The following is a 23,505-nucleotide window of genomic DNA, read 5'->3' as shown; positions in this document are numbered from 1 at the left end:
CACTGACTTATTCACTGATGTGACATCACATGATATTATTGCTGCTGATGATGTTGGCAATTTCCTCTTCTTGTCTAGGAATTGGCTTTTCAATCCAAGGAGGCATTGATGCCAAATCTGGCTGGGTATTGGCTGTTGATGGGGACCAATCAGGTCTCATCTGTGATTATGATGGATGGAGTGATGAAGATGCGGCTAAAGTGTGTCAGTCTCAAGGATATGCATGGGGAGAGAAGCTTCCAGCACCACCAGAGAAGAAACCTACAGACAGCATTCTTATGGCCACGTTTCAGTGCAGTGGCTCCGAGACCGATATCAATGCCTGCAGCAGAAAGCCATCAAATCAGACCTATTTCTTCTTCAAATCAGAAAATTACAGTGCTTGCAATTCTTGGACTATTGCAACAGCCAGCTGTTACGGACGAGGTAAAGTATTACTGGAGTTAATATGTTGATGAAGAACATCGTACAGAATGTGACAGCCTCAACAGGGTTCCTACTGAGTAAATATTCAACATCACATCAGCAATACCTCAGCCATGTTGAGATGAGGAAAATTTATAAAATAGAGAGTGTGACCTGTATGGACCCTAGGTATATTTATATGGCAATTATACTGAAATTTAGCAAGCAGTAAAAGGACATATGTTTTACAAGTATAGCAATGGAGTATGAAAAATGCCTTGAAAGAGATGAGACGTACACACCCTCCCAGGGAACAAAAGGGTCCAAAAGCGGTGGTCAGTCGATTGTAGGCACTTCCTTGCATCCACTCTTTTGTGGGAGGATGGGTTAGCCTCAGTGATCGAAATAACGGCCTGCCTGACTGCTCATGCCCAGTAAATTTTGAGTCAGACTGCCAGGAAAATCTCTCCACCAGCCCAATTGACTGGCTGATATTTTTAAGGTTGACCTACTTTCAGTTCGCTCTCAGGACGATCATTCCATTTTAATCCATATTTTGATTTAAGAAAGATGAATGAAAGCTTTCAAGAGGGGCAAGCAACATTTATGGGCCACCAGCCCGGCTGTCAGGTTGAGTTGAAAATTTATTTCAATCACAAGGTAGCCTTGTGGTTTAAGCATTCACTGATCACATTGAAGACCTGGGTTCAATTCCCCTCATGTGTACCATGTGTGAAGCCCATTTCAGGTGTATTTCGCTGTGAATATTGCTAAAGCAGTGTAAAACCATACTCACTCACTCACTCACTCACTCACTCACTCACTCACTCATTTTACTCTTTTGTAAATCAGTTTGGTATAGATGCAAACCCTGTGAAAGATTTCTGTGTCGACACAAAATTGAACTTGTCAGTTTTTTCAAATCCCACCCAGGATTCAAATCCACGCTCTCATAGTTTGTTTGCCAGCAAACAAAGTCAGTCACCGACTTTTGTGGAAGTCAGCCAGCGTGTAGTCTGAATTACAAAAGAGCAGAAACTGAGCAAGCTTGTTGAACATACCAGTTGTTGAAATTTGCCAGAATACAGAAAAAATTATTGCAGTGTGTCTCATTTGTCCAACAGTTATTTATTTCAGATGTTTAGTTAGTGTGCAGCAACAAAAACAAAAGTGCAGATGGTTTATGTAAAGCAGCCTATTGAAATATATACTTAAAAAGAGACATGCTTTTTTGTCAGTAGTGCACTGATAAAAACAGCCGGCTTTTGTCACTTTTTCAGGTAGTACAAGACCCCACTTATGGTCAGTTCCCTGTTTACATATATGTGTCCCATGTCAAATTTCTGCCAGACTAATAAAAATCATTTGTCCTCAGTTCGACTGCAACCTTTCTTCAACTCTTCCCTCGGCGTTGTCCTCATAAGGGACGATGACAAGCAGAGCTACAGCATATGCACAGAAGGCTTCGATGACATAGATGCTGGTGTTGTGTGTCAGCAAGTTGGATATGGAAATGGTGGCCGCACCCTTGGCTACAACCCCTTCATCCACAACTTCCACAACATGGGATATGGCAACGTAACATGTTCAGGAAGCGAGAAGGGTTTAGAATCTTGCATCATGTCAGAGAAGTATAATTACAACTGTCCATCACGTGTTCCTGCTGTTGTGAAGTGCAACACTGGCAAAGATGAAGGTGAGATGCTCATTCTCAGATGTGCCATTACTCAACTATAATGCCCTGTTTTCCATGACATTAAATAAAAACTTGAACAATCATTTATGGGAACTCAGTTCAAAGAGAAACTTAAATGGGACCCATGAAGATCATAATTCAGATTCATTCTCAGATGTTCTCTTGCACCATTCTTGAACTCTTTTCTAGTGGCATTTGATAAGAAACACAGGGATCATTTATAATAATTTCACTCATCTAAATGATAAATCATTACATAGAGTTGAATGGGAAGTATGTTAGAATTTATTCTTCACCAACCCATACTAATCATAAGAGGTGAGTAATGGTACTGATTGGTAACTAATTAAATTGGTTTACACATGTCATCGCATCCCAGTTACATAGATTGATGCTCATGCTATCACTCACTGGGTTGTTTGGTCCAGAATTGCTTATTTACAGACACCAGCAATATAGCTGGAATATTGCTGAAGGTGGCATTGAACAACAATTCTCAAAAAAGAATGTACAGGATGTAATGACATCAGTGATTTTCATTCTTTTTTAATGCAATAACTGAACCTGACAGAGGTCATATCATACAGAAAATAACCCGTGAAGGTCAGGGGGTAGGATAGGCCTTAAGCAACCCATGCTCGCCATAAAAGGCGACTATACTTGTCGTAAGAGGCGACTAATGGGATCGGGTGGTCAGACTCACTGACTTGGTAGACACGTCATCGGTTCCCAATTGCACAGATCGATGCTCATGTTGTAGGTCACTGGATTGTCTGGTCCAGACTCAATTATTTACAGACCGCCACCATATAGCTGGAATATTGCTGAGTGGTGTAAAACTAAATTCACTCACTCACATGTACAGTTAATGGAAGTCTTCTGCAACCAGAGAAATATTCCCAAATGTACTAGTTTACCGATATGGCAAAATATGATTGTACTGACATGAGTCTGTTGTTTTCTTCAAAACCATGATTATTTGATTTGTCAATTTCTGTCTTCTAGTACCAGACTGGCAAGTGCGTATTGACAAGGAAAACAAGGTTCTGGTGTCGAGGTTTGGTGTGTTTGGTGAGGTCTGCTATGATGGATTCAATGAAACTGCAGCAGTGATAGTATGCAATTCTCTTGGCTTTGACTCTGGTGCACCAAGAAAGGTTTACAGCAGAGCAGATAATTTACCTGTGTGGATGTTTAATGTGTCCTGTTCCGAAACCGACACAGAGCTGAGGTCCTGTCGCCATGATGACAGGCCGCATTCCAGGACCTACTGTAGCAATGTTGCTGGTGTCTTCTGCTACAACAAAGGGGACCGTAAGTCTTATCAGTACCTCTAGAACCTGTAGACCGGTAGACCTGTAATTAAGGTGTTTGCTTATCACCCACAAGTCATTGATTCAATAGCCAATCCCTGTGTCCTCCCAAACAACAGTTTTTCACATTTTAGTGAGCGAGTCCTTGTTGCACACTGTGTTTAAAATACTCCAGCAATATCATGGCAGTGACTCCAGAAATGGGCTGCATATTTTGTACTCATGGGGAATCAGGTTTTCGGCTTTATGAGCAAATGCTTTAACCACTAGGCTACCCATCCACTTTGAGGATCTGAATCTGTGGCCATTATGGGTCAAAAAAGATGCCACAAATTAGTTTAGTAGAATACACCATAATTGGTTCAAGTTGAAATGAATAATTGCTTTGTCATTCGAAGACCAGTTGTTTGGCTAACATAACAGGCAGTGTCAGAAATATGGCTTCAACAATGGCTTCAGCTTATAAATGAAGCTTTCAGGTTCACCACCTTTCTACTTGAAAGTTTTGTTTAATAATGCATCAGTCTCTCAAAACATGTCTTTTACAGATATAATACAGTACCATATCTTTCATTATGTCTGTCACATGAAACTCAACAGCATTCATTATTGCTTCAACCAGAACATCAATTGCAATGTGTTTCTTTTCAGTTACAACCTACTCCATTGAAGGCGGAACAACAAAGAATTATGGCTACCTGGTCGGAGAATACAAAGGTAAAAAGGCCCCAGTGTGTTCCCCTATGTGGTCATCTGATAGTGCCAGAGTTGTATGCATGGAACTGGGGTTTGCTAGTGGGCAGGCCTACCATGGAGAGACAAAGAAACCAAGCATCCAGGATGTCTTAGCTGCCAACATCTACTGTGATAAACGAGCAACGCTTCTGGACATGTGTCGTACCAAAGACTGGGAGATTTTCAAGGTTGGGGACAACTCATCAGCTAACTACTCCTGCTCACAGGGACCGGTCAAGGTTTTCTGTTACTCTGAATGTGAGTATATCTTGACAAGTCAGCTTTTGATAGGACCCATGAAGAGCCATGTTAGAATCGGTCTTCAGTGAGCAACCCAAGCTTGTCAGGCTCTTGCTTTTGATCCACAAACAACCAACTCTTGAAAGAGATCATAAAATATCCTTGCGGAACTAGTAACTGCATGAAAGTATTAGTTTGGTGAATAATGGAGAGAGAAATGTGCCCATTATAATTTGAGCGTATATGAGTTAATGTTAATGTTTATAAAGTTTTGAGTATCCCATGATGATCAGGTAATGGTCTTCAACAATTCTTGCTTGTCATAAGAGTTGTCTAACAGGATCGGGTGGTCAGACTCACAGACTTTGCTGACATGAGCCATCATATCCCATTGGTGTAGATCGATGCTCATGCTCTCAGGATTGTCTGATCCAGACTCTGTTAACTGCAGACACACAGCTATGTAGCTGAAATATTGCTTTTGGCTTTTGAAAATGTAGAAAATAATGAGCACTTTGTCGCAATACCATGCCATGCTTCAGTATCTCAATTCCAGTAATGCACAGAAAACAAATTTCTCAGTTGTCATATTTCAGTTTACCCAAACACTGTTTTACACTGATGCAACATGGCTTATTTATTGTTCATGATCTGAGCAACTGTATTCACAGTTTATTTAATCTTGAGAAATATTTAAATGTGATTACTCATAAACTGAAGAGAAAGAAGAACAGAGGCATGTCCCAAATTGCTGTGTTGCATCCAGAAGTGTTTGTGTTTGTTAGCATGTTCAATGCACCGTAAACAATGATTTTAGTAACTGCCTGTCTCTAACTGGGATCAGTTGGTTTAATCCATATGATCTTGTTTCAGTACGCTTGCATACAGGCTTCTTCAATAGGACTGGTATCGTACAAATCCTAGTTGATGGTGAATGGTCAGCTCTTTGTTCGGATGGGTTTGATGACAAGGCAGCCACCGTCGTATGTCGGCAGCTGGGACTGTCGTCGAATGGAATTGCTGAACAGGTGGCTTTCAGTAACTACTATGTGGGCAGGTTCTCACGGGGCAATGTGTCCTGCTCAGGGACTGAGGCGTCACTTCTCAGCTGCAGTAAAGAAATATCCCATTATGACTGCAAATCTGGCAGACCTGCAACTGTAGTGTGTACCAACTCCATTGATGGTAAGCCACAGTTATCACTTTGGTCATGGTGAGTTAAAGTGGTACTTGGCCATGATGAGTTTAAGCTCCAATGGTAGTTGCCTATGATGAGATGAGAGTAAACTACGGAGGTAGTTGGCTGTGATGAAGGTAAGCTACCCAGGAAGTACTTGGCCATGATGAGGGTAAGCTACAGAGGTACTTGGTCCTGATGAGGGTAAGCTACTGAGGTACTTGGCCATGATGAGGGTAAGCTGCAGAGGTACTTGGTCATTATGAGGGTAAGCTACAGAGGTAGTTGGTTGTAATGAGAGTAAGTTACAGAGGTACTTGGTCATGATGAGGTTAAGCTACAATGGTAGTTGCCTATGATGAGATGAGAGTAAATGAGAGGTAGTTGGCCGTAATGAAGGTAAGCTTCCCAGGAAGTACTTGGCCATGATGCTGGTAAGCTACAGTGGTAGTTGATCATGATGAGGGTAAGCTATGGAGGTAGTTGATCATGATGAGGGTAAGCTACGGAGGTACTTGGCCATGATGAGGGTAAGCTACAGAGGTACTTGGCCATGATGCTGGTAAGCTACAGAGGTACTTGATCATGATGAGGGTAAGCTATGGAGGTAGTTGGCCATGATGCTGGTAAGCTACGGAGGCACTTGGCCATGATGAGGGTAAGCTACAGAGGTACTTGGCCATGATGCTGGTAAGCTACAGAGGTACTTGATCATGATGAGGGTAAGCTATGGAGGTAGTTGGCCATGATGCTGGTAAGCTACAGAGGCACTTGGCCATGATGAGGGTAAGTTACAGAGGTAGTTGGTCATGATAAGGGTAAGCTATAGAGGTAGTTTGTCATGATGAGGGTAAGCTACAGAGGTACTTGGCCATGATGCTGGTAGGCTACAGAGGTAGTTGATCATGATGAGGGTAAGCTATGGAGGTAGTTGGTCATGATAAGGGTAAGCTACAGAGGTAGTTTGTCATGATGAGGGTAAGCTACAGAGGTAGTTTGTCATGATGAGGGTAAGCTACAGAGGTAGTTTGTCATGATGAGGGTAAGCTATAGAGGTACTTGGCCATGATGCAGGTAGGCTACAGAGGTAGCTGGCCATGATACTGGTAAACTACAGAGGTAGTTGGTTGTGATGGGGGTAGGCTACAGAGGTACTTTGCCATGATAAGGGTAAGCTACAGAGGTACTTGGCCATGATTTTGGTAAGTTACAGAGGTACGAGGGGATGTCAATAAGTTTTGAGCCTTGAGCATTTTTCATACCCATGTGTCACAGCCTATGGTACGACATTGAACCTTGGGGTGTAGCTGATGTGATATATAAGTTTTGGTATCCTACTCTCAGAAGTTATTGAACAGCTCACATTGACAGAAAGAGACCCCACTCACGGCAGTGAAAATGAATAGAATTGAGTATAGAGCAGTAATTAAGTTTTTAGTTCTTGAAGGAAACTCGGCGAAGAACATTGAAGAAAAGCTTTCAGCAGTTTATGGGAAGTCTTCCCCTTCATCTGCTACCATCAAACGATGGGTGAATGAATTTAATCATGGTAGAGAGAGTCTTGAAGATGACCCCCATCCAGGTCGCCCAATAACAAGCACTAGTCAGGAAAACATTGGCAGAGTGCATAGACTTGTGCTGGAAAATCGTCGAATCACACTCCACGAGTTAGAGGAGACCACAGGCATTTCACACGGATCCATCGAGACAATTCTTCATGAACATCTCGTCATGTCTAAGGTGTGCGCAAGATGGGTGCCAAGAATGCTTGCAGATGAAATGAAGCAAACAAGGGTCACCATAAGCAACTCCATGCTAACCAGATACAACAAGAATCCAGAAGATTTTCACTTTAGGCTAGTAACCTGTGATGAAACCTGGATCCACCAGTCAGGAAAACTATGATCCTGAGAGCAAACAAGAATTCATGGAATTCATGTCACTTCTCCCAGGACCAAAAAGTTCAAAGCCTCCAGATCAGTGCAGAAGGTAATGGCGACAGTCTTCTGGGATAGCAAAGGCATCATCCACATAGATTACTTACCAAAAGGAAGAACAATGAATGGAGAATATTAAGCTAACTTGTTGAGGCAAGTGCAACAGTCAATCAAGGAGAAGTGCCGGGGCAAGATCAGACGTGGTATTCTTCTGCATCAAGACAATGCTCCAGTACACACCTCTCGCATTGCAGCATTGCAGCCACTGCTGTCCAGGAATGCGGGTATGAAATCTTGCTGCATCCCCCCTACTCTGCAGACCTGGCACCAAGTGATTACCATCTGTTCCCAAATCTCAAGAAACACTTGCATGGTCGTAGATTTCAGGATGATAATGAGCTTATTGCTGCTACTGAGGCTTGGTTTGAGGACCAAAATGGCGCCTTCTACAGAGATGGCATCAGCGCCTGGCAGAAAAAGATGGAACAAATGTCTTGACTCACAAGGGGACTATGTTGAAAAATAAATGTGGTTCACATCAATATTTTGTGTTTTTCTATGGAAGGCTCAAAACTTATTGACATCCCCTCGTAGTTGTTCCTGATGAGGGTAAGCTACAGAGGTAGGTGGTCATTATGAGGGTAAGTTACAATGATTTTATTAGCTGTGATGGTTTGAAGCTCTGGCAAATCATGAAACTGGTTAATATTAAATCTATTATTTGTGATGAAAGTATTGCTCTCATTGTGTACTCACGGGTAGGCTCATGACTTTACAGAACTGACAGAATCATTTGAAAACAAATTGAATTTAAAATAAGTAGGTTTCTGATTTAGGTGTGGTAATTTACATGAAAAAAAATAACCCTAAATGACAGAAGAGTCTGAGTCCCTGTACCTCCAGAAAATCATGTAAAGTCTGACATTTTTTACCCTTCCTAAAATAAAACAATTTAAATGGGTTTGTATTTAATCATCAATAATATGCTTATACATTTTATTGTTCCAGCATCAATGAAGGTCACTGGTCATGATAAAAGAGGTGTGGTAAAGGTCAACAAATATGGCATCAGTGGAACTGTCTGTTCCTCCAGCTGGGATGATGTGGATGCCAGTGTGTACTGCAGGGATCAGGGGTACGAGGCAGGGTTCAACAACAGCCAGTATTCAAATAGTGACCAGCCCCAGTGGATCTCCAGTGTCAAGTGTACTGGGTCTGAGAAGTCCCTGTTGGAGTGTCCGTTCTCCACACAGGTTTCCACTGACAATTGTCAGAGGGATGCCACTGTTTTCTGCTACAAAAAGGGAGACCGTAAGTTTCAGATTTAGTTCAGAATGTTTTACCTTACCTCTGATTTAGCTCAGGGTGGTCATGTAGTTTCTTGGTTAAGCCTTCACTCATCTTGCCTAAGTCAGGAGGTTGTACCCATGTACAATTTTGCTTTGATCTTACTGGAATATTGCTAATAGTGGTGAGCAACCTCACTCACTCACTCACTCACAAATTTGATGTTGAAGAGTTCAGATGCACTGGAGATTATGTTAGAGATGATGCATGCTTAGGGATGAAATACTAAAATTGAAGTACTGATCAAAGTTGCCGCAGACCTCACACTCACCTTTGCATTGTACATGATATAAAACTCATACATTGTTTTGTATCTATTTATAGGCTTGGTAGACTGTTTTATTTTCACTAGTTTGCACTTATAAAGTCTGTTCATTTTGATCATGTGTTGTGTATGCATTGGGTTAGCAAGATAAAAATATCATCAAAAAGTGATATATGAATATATATCATATTACCTTATTTTACTGACTGCTGCAATTTCATCCACTCGTAAAAGTGGCTTAAAACTATCACACTCACTATTTCACTCACTAATCCAAACATTGGTACTGATGTATCTCCCTTTCCCGCTATGTCCACATCTCTCCTGTGCTCCAGTCACTCCACTGCCTTCCCATCTCAAGAAGAATCATCTTCAAACTCCTCACCCTCACTCACAACTGTGTCTACATTAAATACATTCCAATTTATCTCAAAGAACTTGTCTTTGCTTACCCAGCGGAATCTCAGATCCTCCTGTGACTCTGTTAACTCAACCAAAATCACTAAATGGACTTTTCAAATACACCTCCTTCATCAGCCTACAACTCTGGAACTCGCTTCTCACAAGTCTCAGAAATACAACCACTAGAGCCACTTTTAAATCACAGTATAAAGCTCATCTATTTCTGTCTGTACCAGTAGATTATCATTCTTTGCTTCTTGGTATATATGTTCCAGTTTTATCACTTTATTTGCTCCCCTAAGCATCTGTTTGATGGGTATTAGGAGCTATAGAAATGTATTGTTATTTATTATTTTATTTATAGATATATTTCCCTTTTCAGTTGCTCAATACAAGCTGACTAAGCAGCCAGCTGGACATGCCCAAGTTGGTCAGATTGAGGCCACCAGAAATGGCTCTACCCATCCTATATGCGTCCCTGGTTATTTTGCCAACACAGATGCCTCCATCTTGTGCAGGAGTTTAGATCAAGGCTTTGTTGGTGGACAGAGATACGATGGGAATATTACAATGTCTGGCAGTGTTGACACTTACTGGTCTGTCTCCATGACCTGTGGTGGCCAGGAGAAGCTGGCCGACATCTGCATCACAGACTGGAGTATGATATCATCAAAGGAAAACCGTTCTTGTCATCCGGCGCTGGTTCAGTGTTACCATGAGGGTGAGCAGTCCTATGTTGATGTTGTTCAAATTAGACATGTTCGCCAATTAAATACTGAAACGGTTAACTGCCATAGTTTCTCAGGAGGTTATAAGTTGTGTTGAACCAATGGGATAAGCAATACTGCTTGTCTCAATATGAAAAATATCCAAATATAAACATGTCTTTTCTTTTCTCACCTATACCTATAGTAGACAATTATTCCTGGCTCAGGGGTGATGGGTAGTCCAGTGGTTACAGTGTTCCCTTATCATGCCAAAGAACTGTGTTCGATTCCCCACATTGGTACAATGTGTGAAGACAATTCATGGTGTTCTCTGTTGTGATATTTCTGGAATATTGCTTAAAGTCCTTAAAACTAAACTCACTCACTGACATGATATCTGGAGAAGATGTAGTTGATTTGTAATGGAGTAAAGCCCCTAATTTTAAGCCTTGTTTATGTTGGTTTTCATTTTAACCTTTTTGTGACTGTTTCAGAGCTATGTATGATGATGAAAAATTCTGTTTTCAGTGCGCCTGTACCCCAATAGCCTGGATTCTGTTGGCACCTTGGTAGTCAGTAATGGCAACAGCTGGAGCGCTGTCTGCATGGATGGGTTTACAGAAACATCAGCCATGGTCGCATGTGTTGAATTGGGATACGAGGGTGGGACAGTACTAAGTTCAAGCTTCCCTGCGGCAGGATACTCCAAGTCATTTAGAAATGTCATGTGCACTGGTTCAGAGAAGTCCTTGAAACACTGTCCTGGAGAGATGACAGATTCCTCATGCAAGGATAACAGAGAGGTGGCAGTGTCTTGTTACAAGAAGGGCAGTGAACCAGGTGAGGAGGAAGAGGAGGAGGATACGAATGCTGATGTGAATGATGGTGGTGGTGGTGAGATGATGATGATGATGACGACCTTATCTTTTGTTCATTGGCTCATTCTTCACAAAGTACTGCTTTGAATCCCATGCTTGTTATTTTTCATTGTTAAACAAGTAAAGTACATACACCTCTAACATTTTGTTAATTACAGACAGTTACTCAATTAATTACAGACTCCCAGATATCTAAATGTTTCTCTGTAATGAAAAAATAACCTTATCGATTGACTAAATGAGATTGGTGTTTCATGGTTACATTGTGGACCTTGGTGAATGAAATGTTGATATTTTTTGCAAGATGCAAATAAGTTTATGGCACTTTATCATTTTTTTATTGACGCATTAAGAATGGGCCCGAGAACATGTAGCCATCATGGGGATTCAATCCCGACCCTTGTCTAGACAAGTGAAAGTGTTAACCTGCATGCCACCATTCTGGCTTGTCCTTTTGTGGAAATATGTTTAACTGACAGTAAGCAAGAGAAGTCACGTTAACTATACAATCGTTGTTGTAGAATTTTTTAGTTCTCCATTGTTTTGCATATTTTCAGTAACAACCAGCGTAGCCCCAGCTACCAGCGTAGCCTCAGCTACCAGCTGCCCGCCAACCTTCCAGTCTCTGAGAAACATGGCATCTTCGTGTGATGATGAAGTAAGCAAGATGCAGAAAGAGGAGAAGAAAACATGCGTGTAAGTGTTCTGTCTGAGGTTGGTAAGGTAGTCTTTAAAAAAAGTAGTGGTACTGTAATCATAATTTATGATTTAAAAAGCTGGGAAATATATCATAGTCAGTCAGTGTTGATAAAATATTAATGAAGCTTTTTAGAGTGCGTCACCACTCATGTTGTGATTGGTCAGAATGATTTGTTCATTACAAGCAAGCAATCATCGAAACTAATTGGTTAGTATTATTTATTTTCCTTATTATGTTTCTTCATGCACAAAAAATAAAGAAAAAACATGTAGTTCTTTTGTTTTGTTTTTCTGCAAAATGCACTCAATGTTTTGACAAAATTAATTGTCAGTATATCTAATTGATATATTGTCCTTGAAAACTGTCAAAATCAAGACCAATCAACCTTATGCGCACTACTGTATTGTGTTTAGGGGAGGTGATAAAGAGAAATGGTGGTTCATTAATACGATCTCTGTCTTTGAACATTTTGTTAACTCTTATACATCCTATCCAGTTTGAAAGTTCCAGTTCCCATAAGACACTTATTGTACCATATATTTATTGATATTAGTGACACTTTAGGTGCTGAGTTAGTGTTTGACTTCATTACTTACAGACCTCAGCCTTAGAGCTGAAATATTGGTGCAAGCAGCATTAAACAACAAACAAACAAATCACTCATGATGTCAATCATTATTGTGGCCTGTCAAGGCTTAAATATCTGCAGGCAGTCACTATGAGTCTGGTATTCTGTAGCATGTTTCATCAACAAACAAATGAACAGTTTGCTACGGGTGTCGTTATAGTTAAAAACACTGCAATAAAACTATCCAATTGAGTTATACCTGAGTTATATTTAAGTTTGTCGTACTCACTATATTACAGGTTAATGACTATATTATAGGTGAACGAGTATATTACAGGTAAATATATGTCATGTCGTAAAAAATGTAACAGGTCTGATTATGTTCACACAAATATTTTGAAGCTTTCCAAAAATTATGCACATTTCCTTTTGTTTCAAAAGTGTAACACTGAACTGCCTTCACGAAAGACTTCTGAATACTGAAAGGGCTTATCTGCATCTTTGGAAATATTTGATTTTGGTCTTTTATGAGTCATTTTCACTGTTTCTAAGCCATGACTAACATCTGATCATTAAGTGAGCAGTGGTATCAGAAAGTGTCATCACAGATGTTGATATTTTCATCATATAATTTGGAAATTTAAATCAGGTGAACTGCTAACTGAAAAAAAACTAAACCCTAAATCTTAAAAAATGGTCTCACCATTGCTAAGTGAGTTTGTTCAAAACTGCCTCTGTTGCCAGGCAGCTTGGTTTATCTGAGGAAATCTTTTGTTGTGTGTGCTCAGAGCATGCCAATGTGGTGTGGAATTCAGCGCCATATAAGTGACCTTATATGGCGCACCTTTGGTGTCTTTTAATATTGTGTAGCATGAAACATTTGGTGTATGGATGCTGACAAAATGGTGATGTCTGTTAAACAGCCATCTCCTGGGGGTTGCGGAGTGCCTGGCCAGTACACAGTGTTCCATGACTGGATCCTACAAGTGTTCTGCTACAGACTTCATGATGACGTTCAGATATAACTCTGAAGCCACTAGAGACTGGCTCGGCCTGCAGAATGCAAATGATGTCTGTGATGGTACGTTCTTGTAGCTCACCTGTGCAATATCAGTGTGAGCTCACAATAAATGTAACAAACTCTAAAAGTTTTAGACAGTCTCCAGTTGAAATATCTAAATTGTTGTGAAAATTCAATTGCCTCTTTATGCTGAGAACCATCTCAGTGTCCGTCACTGAGTTGTGATATAAACTGTACCAAACAAAAAAGAAAACCTGTGAACATCTGTTATACACTTGGTCTTAATCAACCCATGAATGTCCTTGGTTGACGTATGTCATTGTATCCCAATTATGTAGATCAGTTCGCATGCTGTTGATCCCTGGATTGTGTGGTCCAGACAAGATTGTTTACGGATAGTTGGAGTACTGCTTGATGGGATGTTATATGAAAAATATACAAACATTCAGAATTTGATGTTTTGAAGGTGCAAACTCTGATATGCTTATCTTTATACTGGTACTTGGATTAATCAAATAGCTGGAATATCGATTGTTGAGTGTGCTTTTGCAACAAACAAACAAAAAAACGAACAAGAATGTACCAAGTCTGCTTCAACATCTTTATCAGGTATGTCCGCCCCTCACAGTTTGTGTGAAGATGTTAGTGCTGCCCTCTGCTTCCTGGGGAAATGTGCCTCTGGGTCTCAGGAGGAATTCATGAAACTTGATGAGCCTGCTAAGTGCAGGTAGGTATAGTGACACTGGTCATCCTTGGTTCAAGCACTCATGCCCATAACAATTTAAATCCCATGGTTCTTATTTGTTTATGATTCAGAAGACCTAAGACCAGTGAAGGTTTGGGACAGGATAAGCCTTCAGCAACCCATACATAAAGGTGCCATAAAAGGTGACTCCTCTTGTCATAAGAGGCGACTAATGGGACCTGGTGGTCAGGCTTGTTGACTTGGTCACGGTTCTCAGTTGCACAGATCGATGATTATGTTGTTGATCACTGGATTGTCTGGTCCAGACTTTATTATATACAGAGTGCCGCCATATTGCTGGAAAACTACGGAGTGTGGTGCAACTCACTCTGATGACCCTGATGACCTCATTACATTTGCTTCTTGCAGGCTCTGTCATGTTACAAAGGATTTTCAATGTGAATCTACGAAGTATTGTTGGGCCGGACTAGATATCGACATGGATCTTATAGATATCAATTAATATTTTTTAGCTAAATGTCAATCAGTTATCAGTAATTATCAGTAAAAATGTCCAAAACATATCTGGAATAAAAAAGCATATGTCACGCTAATGAGTAGTGATACGTCTCTGCATGGTTTACATCAAAACAAGGTCTTAGCATAATTCTGTCATTAGAATACTAAGTTTGTGTATTATTTGAGTAAATTATCATTTAATTCTATCACAAAAGTTTCAGTATGATACGATCAATGACACTATTTTCATGTCAGTAATGATTAGTAATTTTTCCTATTGACATTATTTTCGATATTTTTAGCCAACTGTATTGACTGATCCATGTAAATGCTGGAACATTTCCAGCATAGTATATATGTCTGGTGGCAGTATAGCTCAGTTGTTAAGTGTTCACTTGTCAGACTGGAGAACCAGGTTCGATTCCCCACATGGGTCCACCGTATGAAGCCAATTTCTGTGTCCCCTACCGTGATACTACTAGAATGTTGCTGAATAACCATTGTAAAATTGTGTTGTGGTCATCCAAATCTTGAGTTTCATCTGATTCTTACACAGATACTGACATTGAATTCCTTATTTCAGTTACCTGTTCAACATGAGGCCATGCCTTCAGAAAATGATGATGGACCATGGACAGAGCTGCAACATGGAGGAAGTGGCATTTATCATGACCCAGGTTTCGATAGCACATTTGGGATTCGACCCCAAACAATGCCCAACAGGTCAGTTTTCTATATCCAGGTGTTTATATAAAAAACTTGGGTTTTGACCCCAAACAATGCCTAGTAGGGCAGTTTTCTAATACACAAATTACAATCTCTGCCCATCATGACTGAAGGAATTGCACAAATGTTGTTACATTTTATGGTTAAGCTGACTTTCTTCTTTTGTTAGGAATGTGGTCACTATGCAATATTTCTGTAAAAGCATCCTAAGGCTTTGTGTTTTTAGGACCAAGGTGGCTATTCCCTAACCGTTTGTAGCCCTTAGAACTTCTTAAGCCCATTCTTAACACATTGGTTGTCATCAATGTTTGGAGGATAAGTTGACTGGTTCATTATAACATATATGTGTCTATTATCAATATTATGGACCTATAAAATTTGGGTGGTGAGAAAGCATAGTGCTTAAAGCAATCGCTGGGTACGCCGAAGACCTGGGTTCAATTCCCCTTGTGTACAATGTGTTAAGCTCACTTGTGGTGTCCCCTGCCTTGATATTGCTGGAATATTGCTAACAGTGGCAAAGAACATACTCACTAACATTAAAATGGGCCTGTTTCATATGATACTGCTATATTATTTTTGTGCTTGTGTTTTATATTCATGTAATGTATGTCAACAAATTTGGCAGAGGGCAACACAACTGCACCTACAACTCCCAGTAAAGTTGATTACTGCTCTGATGTAAGAAACTTCAGGAACTTTGAACAGAACTGTAGCGATGCGATCACAGCGATGCAGAAATCACCCGACTGCAAGTGAGTATACCCTTGTACAGCATACACATTGTACAGTATACTGATTTCAGTAACATGGGACCCATCTAAGACCTTTATCACTTCAGGTGCTCCACGGGGTTGTGGGGTAGTCCAGTTATTAAACCGTTTGTTGATCATGCCAAAGATATGGTTCTGATTCCTCACATGGGTACAGTAGGTGGAGTCCACTTCTGGTATAACCCGCTGTGATATTGCTCCGATTCCTCACATGGGTACAGTAGGTGGAGTCCACTTCTGGTATACCCCGCTGTGATATTGCTCCGATTCCTCACATGGGTACAGTAGGTGGAGTCCACTTCTGGTATACCCTGCTGTGATATTGCTCCGATTCCTCACATGGGTACAGTAGGTGGAGTCCACTTCTGGTATACCCTGCTGTGATATTGCTCCAATTCCTCACATGGGTACAGTAGGTGGAGTCCACTTTTGGTATACCCCGCTGTGATATTGCTCCGATTCCTCACATGGGTACAGTAGGTGGAGTCCACTTCTGGTATACCCTGCTGTGATATTGCTCCAATTCCTCACATGGGTACAGTAGGTGGAGTCCACTTCTGGTATACCCTGCTGTGATATTGCTCCGATTCCTCACATGGGTACAGTAGGTGGAGTCCACTTCTGGTATACTCTGCTGTGATATTGCTCCGATTCCTCACATGGGTACAGTAGGTGGAGTCCACTTCTGGTATACCCCGCTGTGATATTGCTCCGATTCCTCACATGGGTACAGTAGATGGAGTCCACTTCTGGTATACCCTGCTGTGATATTGCTCCGATTCCTCACATGGGTACATTACTGATGTAAGATCTGTCTTTGACTGACGAGCATCTATGATATATTACTAAAGTACAATCTGTCTTGGATTGACAGGCATCTTTGACATATCATTGAAGTAAGCTCACCAGCATCTAGTTAGATTGTTTGGTTAACTCCTGTCACATTGGCCAAACCAAAGAAAGATTCAAGCTATGTATGGCTTAGAATGTAGTACTCCCATGAAGCTTTTTTCATTTAATCACTAAACACTGAGGTGGTCATGTGACTGAGGTGGTATTCATGGCCTGTTGTTTCACTCAAGCAAGGATGTGTAATTTCCATATGAGCTTCTGATGTCTTCATATATGTCTTACTCTTTGCAGTGAACTGTTGAAAGTATCAAAATGTCTGTCAACTGCAATGTGTGAAAATGGAAAGCAGCTCTGCGGCAGTGATGAAATTATGGTGACTTTCCGCTATAATCAAGAGTTCACAAAGAACTGGCTTGGACTTGAAAATTCATCAGAGAAATGTGATGGTAGGTTGGCTTGTGAAATGGCTGAGGATCAATGCACAGGCAAACTGTAGCACAAATGGGGTTGCACAGAATATGACCAGTCTTATATGCGAGTGAAGCAAGCAAAGGTTAGCAATGTACTTCCCTCGCTTTCCTTCTAAGTATGCTTTTCGTGTCAAAATAAGATATCACCACCATCAAATTTACACTCCCACTTCCTGACTTGTGTGTGCTCTCACATTTCTTACTCCTTGTTTAATAATTATTATATAATAATTTTTTATTCAACATTTTAAGCACCACTCATGGTATTCAGATCGTTCTTTGCCTCCATTCCCCCTGCCAGCTATCGGTTTAACAGAAAGAAGGAGCAAGAATAAGTAGAAATTAAAAGGAATACCATATTGCCTAATTTTATCATGTACACGTTGGAGTTCATTTGTCATAACTGTCATAGTGGCATAGTGGCATAGTGGGTGAATGAAGTTGGGGAGGTAGCTCTGTAGGTATTCCATATGGAATAATACCCTTCTGCTCCTTCACTGCGTCATATTCTCCCTATTTCTGCTACAATTTGCTTGTAATTAATGCTAGGGCTTTGGACACAGCTGAAGTAGGCAAGTGCCAGAAGAACCACATTTTGAAAAATATACCTCAAACTAAACCAAATATGTCACAAATGTTTTGGATAAGATGGGACACAAATGCATAACACCTTGGATATTTCCCCTGTTTGAATACTAGATATGAATATTCATGATAAGTAAATATTCATGATAAGTAAATATTCATGATAAATGTTCAGTGCCATGCTGCAAGAAGGATTCTCTGTCCTCTCTGTCATATATCATTAGGCTAATGAGTGACTTTAAGAATGAGTGTGTCTGAGTCTACAACAACACATGCTAAGCTTCCCAAGCTGTATTTGTTCCTCCTCCTTTTTCTACCAAAAATGTTATGGACTACCGCCTCTGTCACTTTTTAAACATACATGCCTGAGAAACCTTTAATTTCTTTTGTTTTTGTTTTTTTTATAAACTTACCCATTCATATGTCATATGTATGTTTCTGTTTCCAAAGGCATGACTGTCAGTGGTGTTTGTGAAGATGCAGACATTCTCACCTGCCAACTGATCTCCTGCTCACCTGGAACACCTGAACAGTTTGCTGCTTTGTCATTGGATGAAAAGTGCAGGTAATGATCCACGGATATTCGATTAAGTTTCCATGGCTCCTTCTGTCATTACAGAGGTGATGGGGTAGCCTTGGGGTTTAATGCATTTGCTCATCATGGGGTCAGATCCCCACTTGGATACAATGTGCAAAGCCCATTTGTGGTGTCCCCTGAAATAACACTGTTGGAATATTGCTAAAAGTGGCCTGAAACCATACCCGCTCACCTTTTTTGTATGTTTTCTGCTTCACAACAATAATTTGCAACTCATCAGGATCAATAAAACACTCATCAGATGTAAGTTTAACCCTCTCTTATAGTACCCATGAACATCTGGGTTAGAATTGGTGTTCATGCAGAGATCCATGCTTGTTGTAGGAGGCAACTTAAAGGATCAAATGGTCAGGCTCGCTGACATGGTTATATCCTGCATGCATAGTTTGATGCTGATGTGCTGTTGATAACTGGATTGTCTGGTCCGGATATGATTATGTACAGGCCACCAATATTGCTGGAATATTGCTGAGTGCAGCACTAAACAACAAGATAACACTCTTAAGCATGAGAGACAGCCTATACCTTTTTGGAATCATAACCAATCATCACCCAAAGCTATTGTATTGATAGTGGATGTCAAATACCATAGGTATATCTTGAATCTTTGCCTGAGTAATTTATCTGTGAGTCTAGATTTAGCCGGTCATCAATAAAAACTGATATAAGAAGCTACTTGATCAAAGGTCAAGGATGGTTGAAATGATAAAAACACTTTCCAGATGTCATCATTGAAGTCCATTTCTGGTTCTCCCACAATGGTATTACTGAAATATTGCTATAAATAGTGCAAATCTAAACTCATTCACTCAGATTCCATGACCCCAAGGTGTTAACTAGTCTTGATGAAATCCTCTGATAACTACCAATGATTTTTTTTCCAGTACATGGAGCTCCATCACCAACTGCACCCTGTCAGCACTGTCTGCTAAGAAATGCAATGAAGATGGAGTCAGAAAAGTGACCAGTGACATTGCTCTGAAGCAAGTCGGATTGGATGTGTCAAAATGTCCCAAATAAAGTAAGACTCCCACATGTAAAAAAAAAATGATGTGACTTATGTACATATAAGAAATAATTGATAGCAAGCAGTGGTCATATTGGTGAGGATATATCTGGAGAAACTATGGTCAGTATTGTTAAGGATACTTGACCTATAATGGTAAATGTCGGTGATTACTTGAGATTATTTATAAGTGAATATCCAGGCCATGATTTTCAGGGCAATCTTACCCAAAATTTCATGGAGGTTTCAGAATTTCTAACTCAGTTGCATTTCTTAAAAAATACAAAAAAAGCAACTTAAGTGACCTGCCAACCAGTTTTAAATTTTCTGCCAAGTTTGAGCAAAGTAATCTGCAGTATATCAATACTTTGTAAGGGGTGTTTCTTTTACAGATTATTGCTATAAGTTGTTCACTGGTCCAGAGGGGTTCAGGGAACATAAACTAATTTCAAAGGCACCTAAACCCATGTCCCCAAGGGACCAGTGAACAACATATATATCTTACCGAACACCTCAATGTTAATTTTGAACTGTTTGAAGCATGGGTATTGGACCATACACTTCAGCAATTTCGCCCATGCCCCATCACCTGTCTTTTCCTCTGTGATGGGTATCTCATGATACGATTGGTCATAGAAAACAAGTGACCAGCCACTACACTGAACTCTAAACATTTTCACGTGAAATTATTATTTACGTCTGTACGAGGGATACGCAGTATACATTTTGTATATGTATGTGTGTAAGGTCATTTATGTTTTCTGCATGAAATCTATATGGAACAAAGGACCAAGCTATGAATGTGCTCTATGTTAATCACAGACTAGCATAACAGTATCAAAAATAATCCATACACAAGGAGTGTATCAGCAAAAATGCTAATTTTATAGAAGGATATAATGTATGTAAGTAAATTCATATTTACAATGTGTCATTGTCATACATGTTTTAAAAAAATAAACCTCACACAATGATATGAGAGAGAATTTGTTTAGATTTGTCTCATCTCTTATATAGCAAGAATACATGCATATATTAATAAAATTTAAATGTACAAGCCACCAAAAGTCATGCCCAAAACCTACCATGGAAATCAAGTGTGATTAACGCTAATTAGTCTCAGCCCAGCGAGTCAGATTATCACCGAGTGGTTCCAGGTGTTTGAGTAGTGTAGAGGCTTTCATGCTCTTCAAATATCCAAGGGTTCAAACTCTGTTGAAATGAATACAGCCACTGAAGCAGTAGAAATTTAAATTACAGAATAATGTGCTTACACTGACCCTGATATGGTTGGTTAGTATTACTCATTATCATATGCATTGCAACTAATATATTGAGTTCAGACCAAAAATACATTTCATATCTGTCAGTGTTCTTTCTGCATGTTTGTTGCCACCATGGTATGTTTAAAATTCTCACACATTGTTTCTGTTCCAGGACAAATCCCACTTCAAGAGGAATCTCCACAAAGAAACACAGTTGAAAGTGATCTTTGCATAATTGTATAGACTAGCATTATTGTATATACAGAAAGCGCAGTTCCATAAACCACACTTGAGATATTTGTGATAAAACAACATTCCAATCCAGTTATCCCTAACCCAGCATTCTCTTACTGACTGAATCTTCTGATGTCTTACTGAAACACATTTATTGTCATGAAAACAAGAATTAATAATTGCTTACAATAGTGAAACGATGATTCTTAATGTTACCATGGCAACACAGTGATTATGTGTTACAATATTGATGCACTGATTATGAGTTACCATGGGGATACAGCCATTTATGTTACCATGGCAAATTCAGATATGTCTTAAAACGATGATACAGTGATTTATGTGTTACTATGGCAATACAGTGATTTATGTGTTACTATGGCAATACAGTGATTTATGTGTTACTATGGCAATACAGTGATTTATGTGTTACTATGGCAATACAGTGATTTATGTGTTACTATGGCAATACAGTGATTTATGTGTTACTATGGCAATACAGTGATTTATGTGTTACTATGGCAATACAGTGATTTATGTGTTACTATGGTAATACAGTGATTTATGTGTTAAATTTGTGATAATGATTTCATACAAGGTGGGTTTGTGATTTTATATATGTGGTCAGGGGATTGGACACAAGTGTAAATGTAAAAGATGACTGTGTTCTTTTATGTCCAGGTGTCATGTTCAAGTTCACATTTTTTTTAAATTCTGTAGATGTTTCATGTTTTCAGGTCATATATGAGGAAACGCTTTCCTCAATTTTTACCCATTTGAAATCCATTAACTTCACCTATGTACAGTTTGTGTCATGTTAGTGCTGTTGAAATGAGAACATCGACAATCCAGAAGTTTTACACCAATTACTCAGATGCAAAATTGTGTCTTTTACCTCGGTAGCTTGTGCCAGTTTTGGCAATGTGATGGTTTCGATCTGAATTATTTTCATTGCTGTAAGGTTTAAGCTGATGAGCTCCAATAATTGGTCGCGTTAATTTTGGTCTTTTTTGTGTTTAACCCATGTTGCTGGTCAATGGATGGGTGAATCCAGGCAGCTTTTTACTGAACAATTACCCAGAAGGTTGTAAAGTGTCTTAAAGTAGTTTAATGCATTCACATTTCTAATGTTGTTACGTAGTGTGATAAAGTTATTGTACATAAATTGATGCAGATTTTAGTTTCTATTTGGATGACTTAATAGCCGGGTATAAAATGAAAAAGATATATGATCGGTGAATCTATTCTTTGAGAAAGTATTGTACAAATCAGATCAAACTTTTATATATATTTTTTTATACAATAAACAATAGTTTTACACACTCGTCTGTGTTATTTCATGTTTGCCTTCTGATCTTAATTATATCAAGTTGAACATGTGACAGTGTCCAGTAAGGTGTCACTTTAAAGTGAATATGGACCCGGTTATAACTGATCTTCAGTAACCCGTGTTTGTTGCAAGAGGTGCTTGGTTGACATAAGGCTACTATCCCATTTGCGTAGATCGATACTCATGCTTTTGATCACTGGATTGTCTGGTCCAGACTGGGGTCATATAGCTGAATTATCTCCAAATACAGAGTAAAACTAGACTCAGGTGAACAGGTGCTGTGCACTTCCTGATGTAATAGAAAGACACATCCAAAATTAATGGATTAGGGACTTGTGGAAATGAGATGAATGGATGAAACTTTACGCCACTGAAGTATTACAGGTACAGAACAGAACACAGAATACATCGGTAATAGCAGCAAGAAATAAAACTCGACCGGTGATTTTCAAATCACTCAAATTGTACTACTTCGTCAAGGAGACCATCTAAGTCCTAGTACGGAGCTACCAATCCTGCAGACTGTAAGGCAGCAGTCTGCAAATAAACCAGAAAATCCACTGAACAACAGCATGTGCATCGACCTGCGCAGCTGGTAACCGATGACGTGTCAACAACGTCAGCGAGCCTGGTCGCCTGATACCATTAGATTTTCTGCTCAGCCCTTGATATGGTAGTCATTCAGTCCCTTCTTTCAACTGCTGTGAATTTTGGTGTTGGTTCTTCAAGAGTAGACGTGATTGGACAGTTCAGTTTCGGATAAATTGGATTAAATGCTGAACGACCAGCCTGCTCTGATATTAATAGTTTCTTCAACATTGCAAATCTGTCTTTAGTGTGTGTGTGTATGTATTTCGTTAAAACCGATCCACAATTCATACACCGATCCGTTTCGGTAAAGTGAAGAAATGAGGTCCATATTTGTCCTCGTCTTAAAGATTTTCATAGAAACATCCGTTCCCAGTTGCAGGTAAACATCTAGCCGCAGCATTAAGGATCATTAACAGTAGTATGTCTGTGTCCGGTTTTAAAAACACCCACACTGTGGGATATATGCCTCATGAACTTTCA

At 39.8% G+C, this 23,505-nt stretch overlaps 1 protein-coding gene across 4 annotated transcripts in view; it reads left to right on the top strand.

Annotated features, from left to right (window-relative positions):
- Positions 1-22,428, top strand: part of LOC137265185 (uncharacterized) — a 124,929-nt gene extending 102,501 nt beyond the window's left edge. For all 4 annotated transcript variants that reach the window (XM_067800528.1, XM_067800525.1, XM_067800526.1 and 1 more), the window contains 17 exons: positions 79-426; positions 1,781-2,101; positions 3,107-3,415; positions 4,066-4,407; positions 5,263-5,574; positions 8,512-8,814; positions 9,900-10,238; positions 10,753-11,064; positions 11,660-11,798; positions 13,294-13,451; positions 14,001-14,118; positions 15,179-15,318; positions 15,950-16,076; positions 17,238-17,392; positions 18,452-18,566; positions 19,484-19,620; positions 21,043-22,428. In XM_067800528.1, the coding sequence (XP_067656629.1) occupies positions 79-426; positions 1,781-2,101; positions 3,107-3,415; positions 4,066-4,407; positions 5,263-5,574; positions 8,512-8,814; positions 9,900-10,238; positions 10,753-11,064; positions 11,660-11,798; positions 13,294-13,451; positions 14,001-14,118; positions 15,179-15,318; positions 15,950-16,076; positions 17,238-17,392; positions 18,452-18,566; positions 19,484-19,619 (3,674 nt within the window). In that variant the 3' untranslated portion in view covers position 19,620; positions 21,043-22,428. The remainder of the gene's footprint in view (positions 1-78; positions 427-1,780; positions 2,102-3,106; positions 3,416-4,065; positions 4,408-5,262; positions 5,575-8,511; positions 8,815-9,899; positions 10,239-10,752; positions 11,065-11,659; positions 11,799-13,293; positions 13,452-14,000; positions 14,119-15,178; positions 15,319-15,949; positions 16,077-17,237; positions 17,393-18,451; positions 18,567-19,483; positions 19,621-21,042) is intronic.
- The last annotated feature ends 1,077 nt before the right edge of the window (positions 22,429-23,505 follow it).

Source organism: Haliotis asinina, chromosome 15 (assembly GCF_037392515.1).
Source record: "Haliotis asinina isolate JCU_RB_2024 chromosome 15, JCU_Hal_asi_v2, whole genome shotgun sequence".
Classification (NCBI taxonomy): domain Eukaryota; kingdom Metazoa; phylum Mollusca; class Gastropoda; order Lepetellida; family Haliotidae; genus Haliotis; species Haliotis asinina.
Note: the sequence above shows the minus strand (reverse complement) of the source record. Positions and strands in the feature narration are given on the sequence as shown.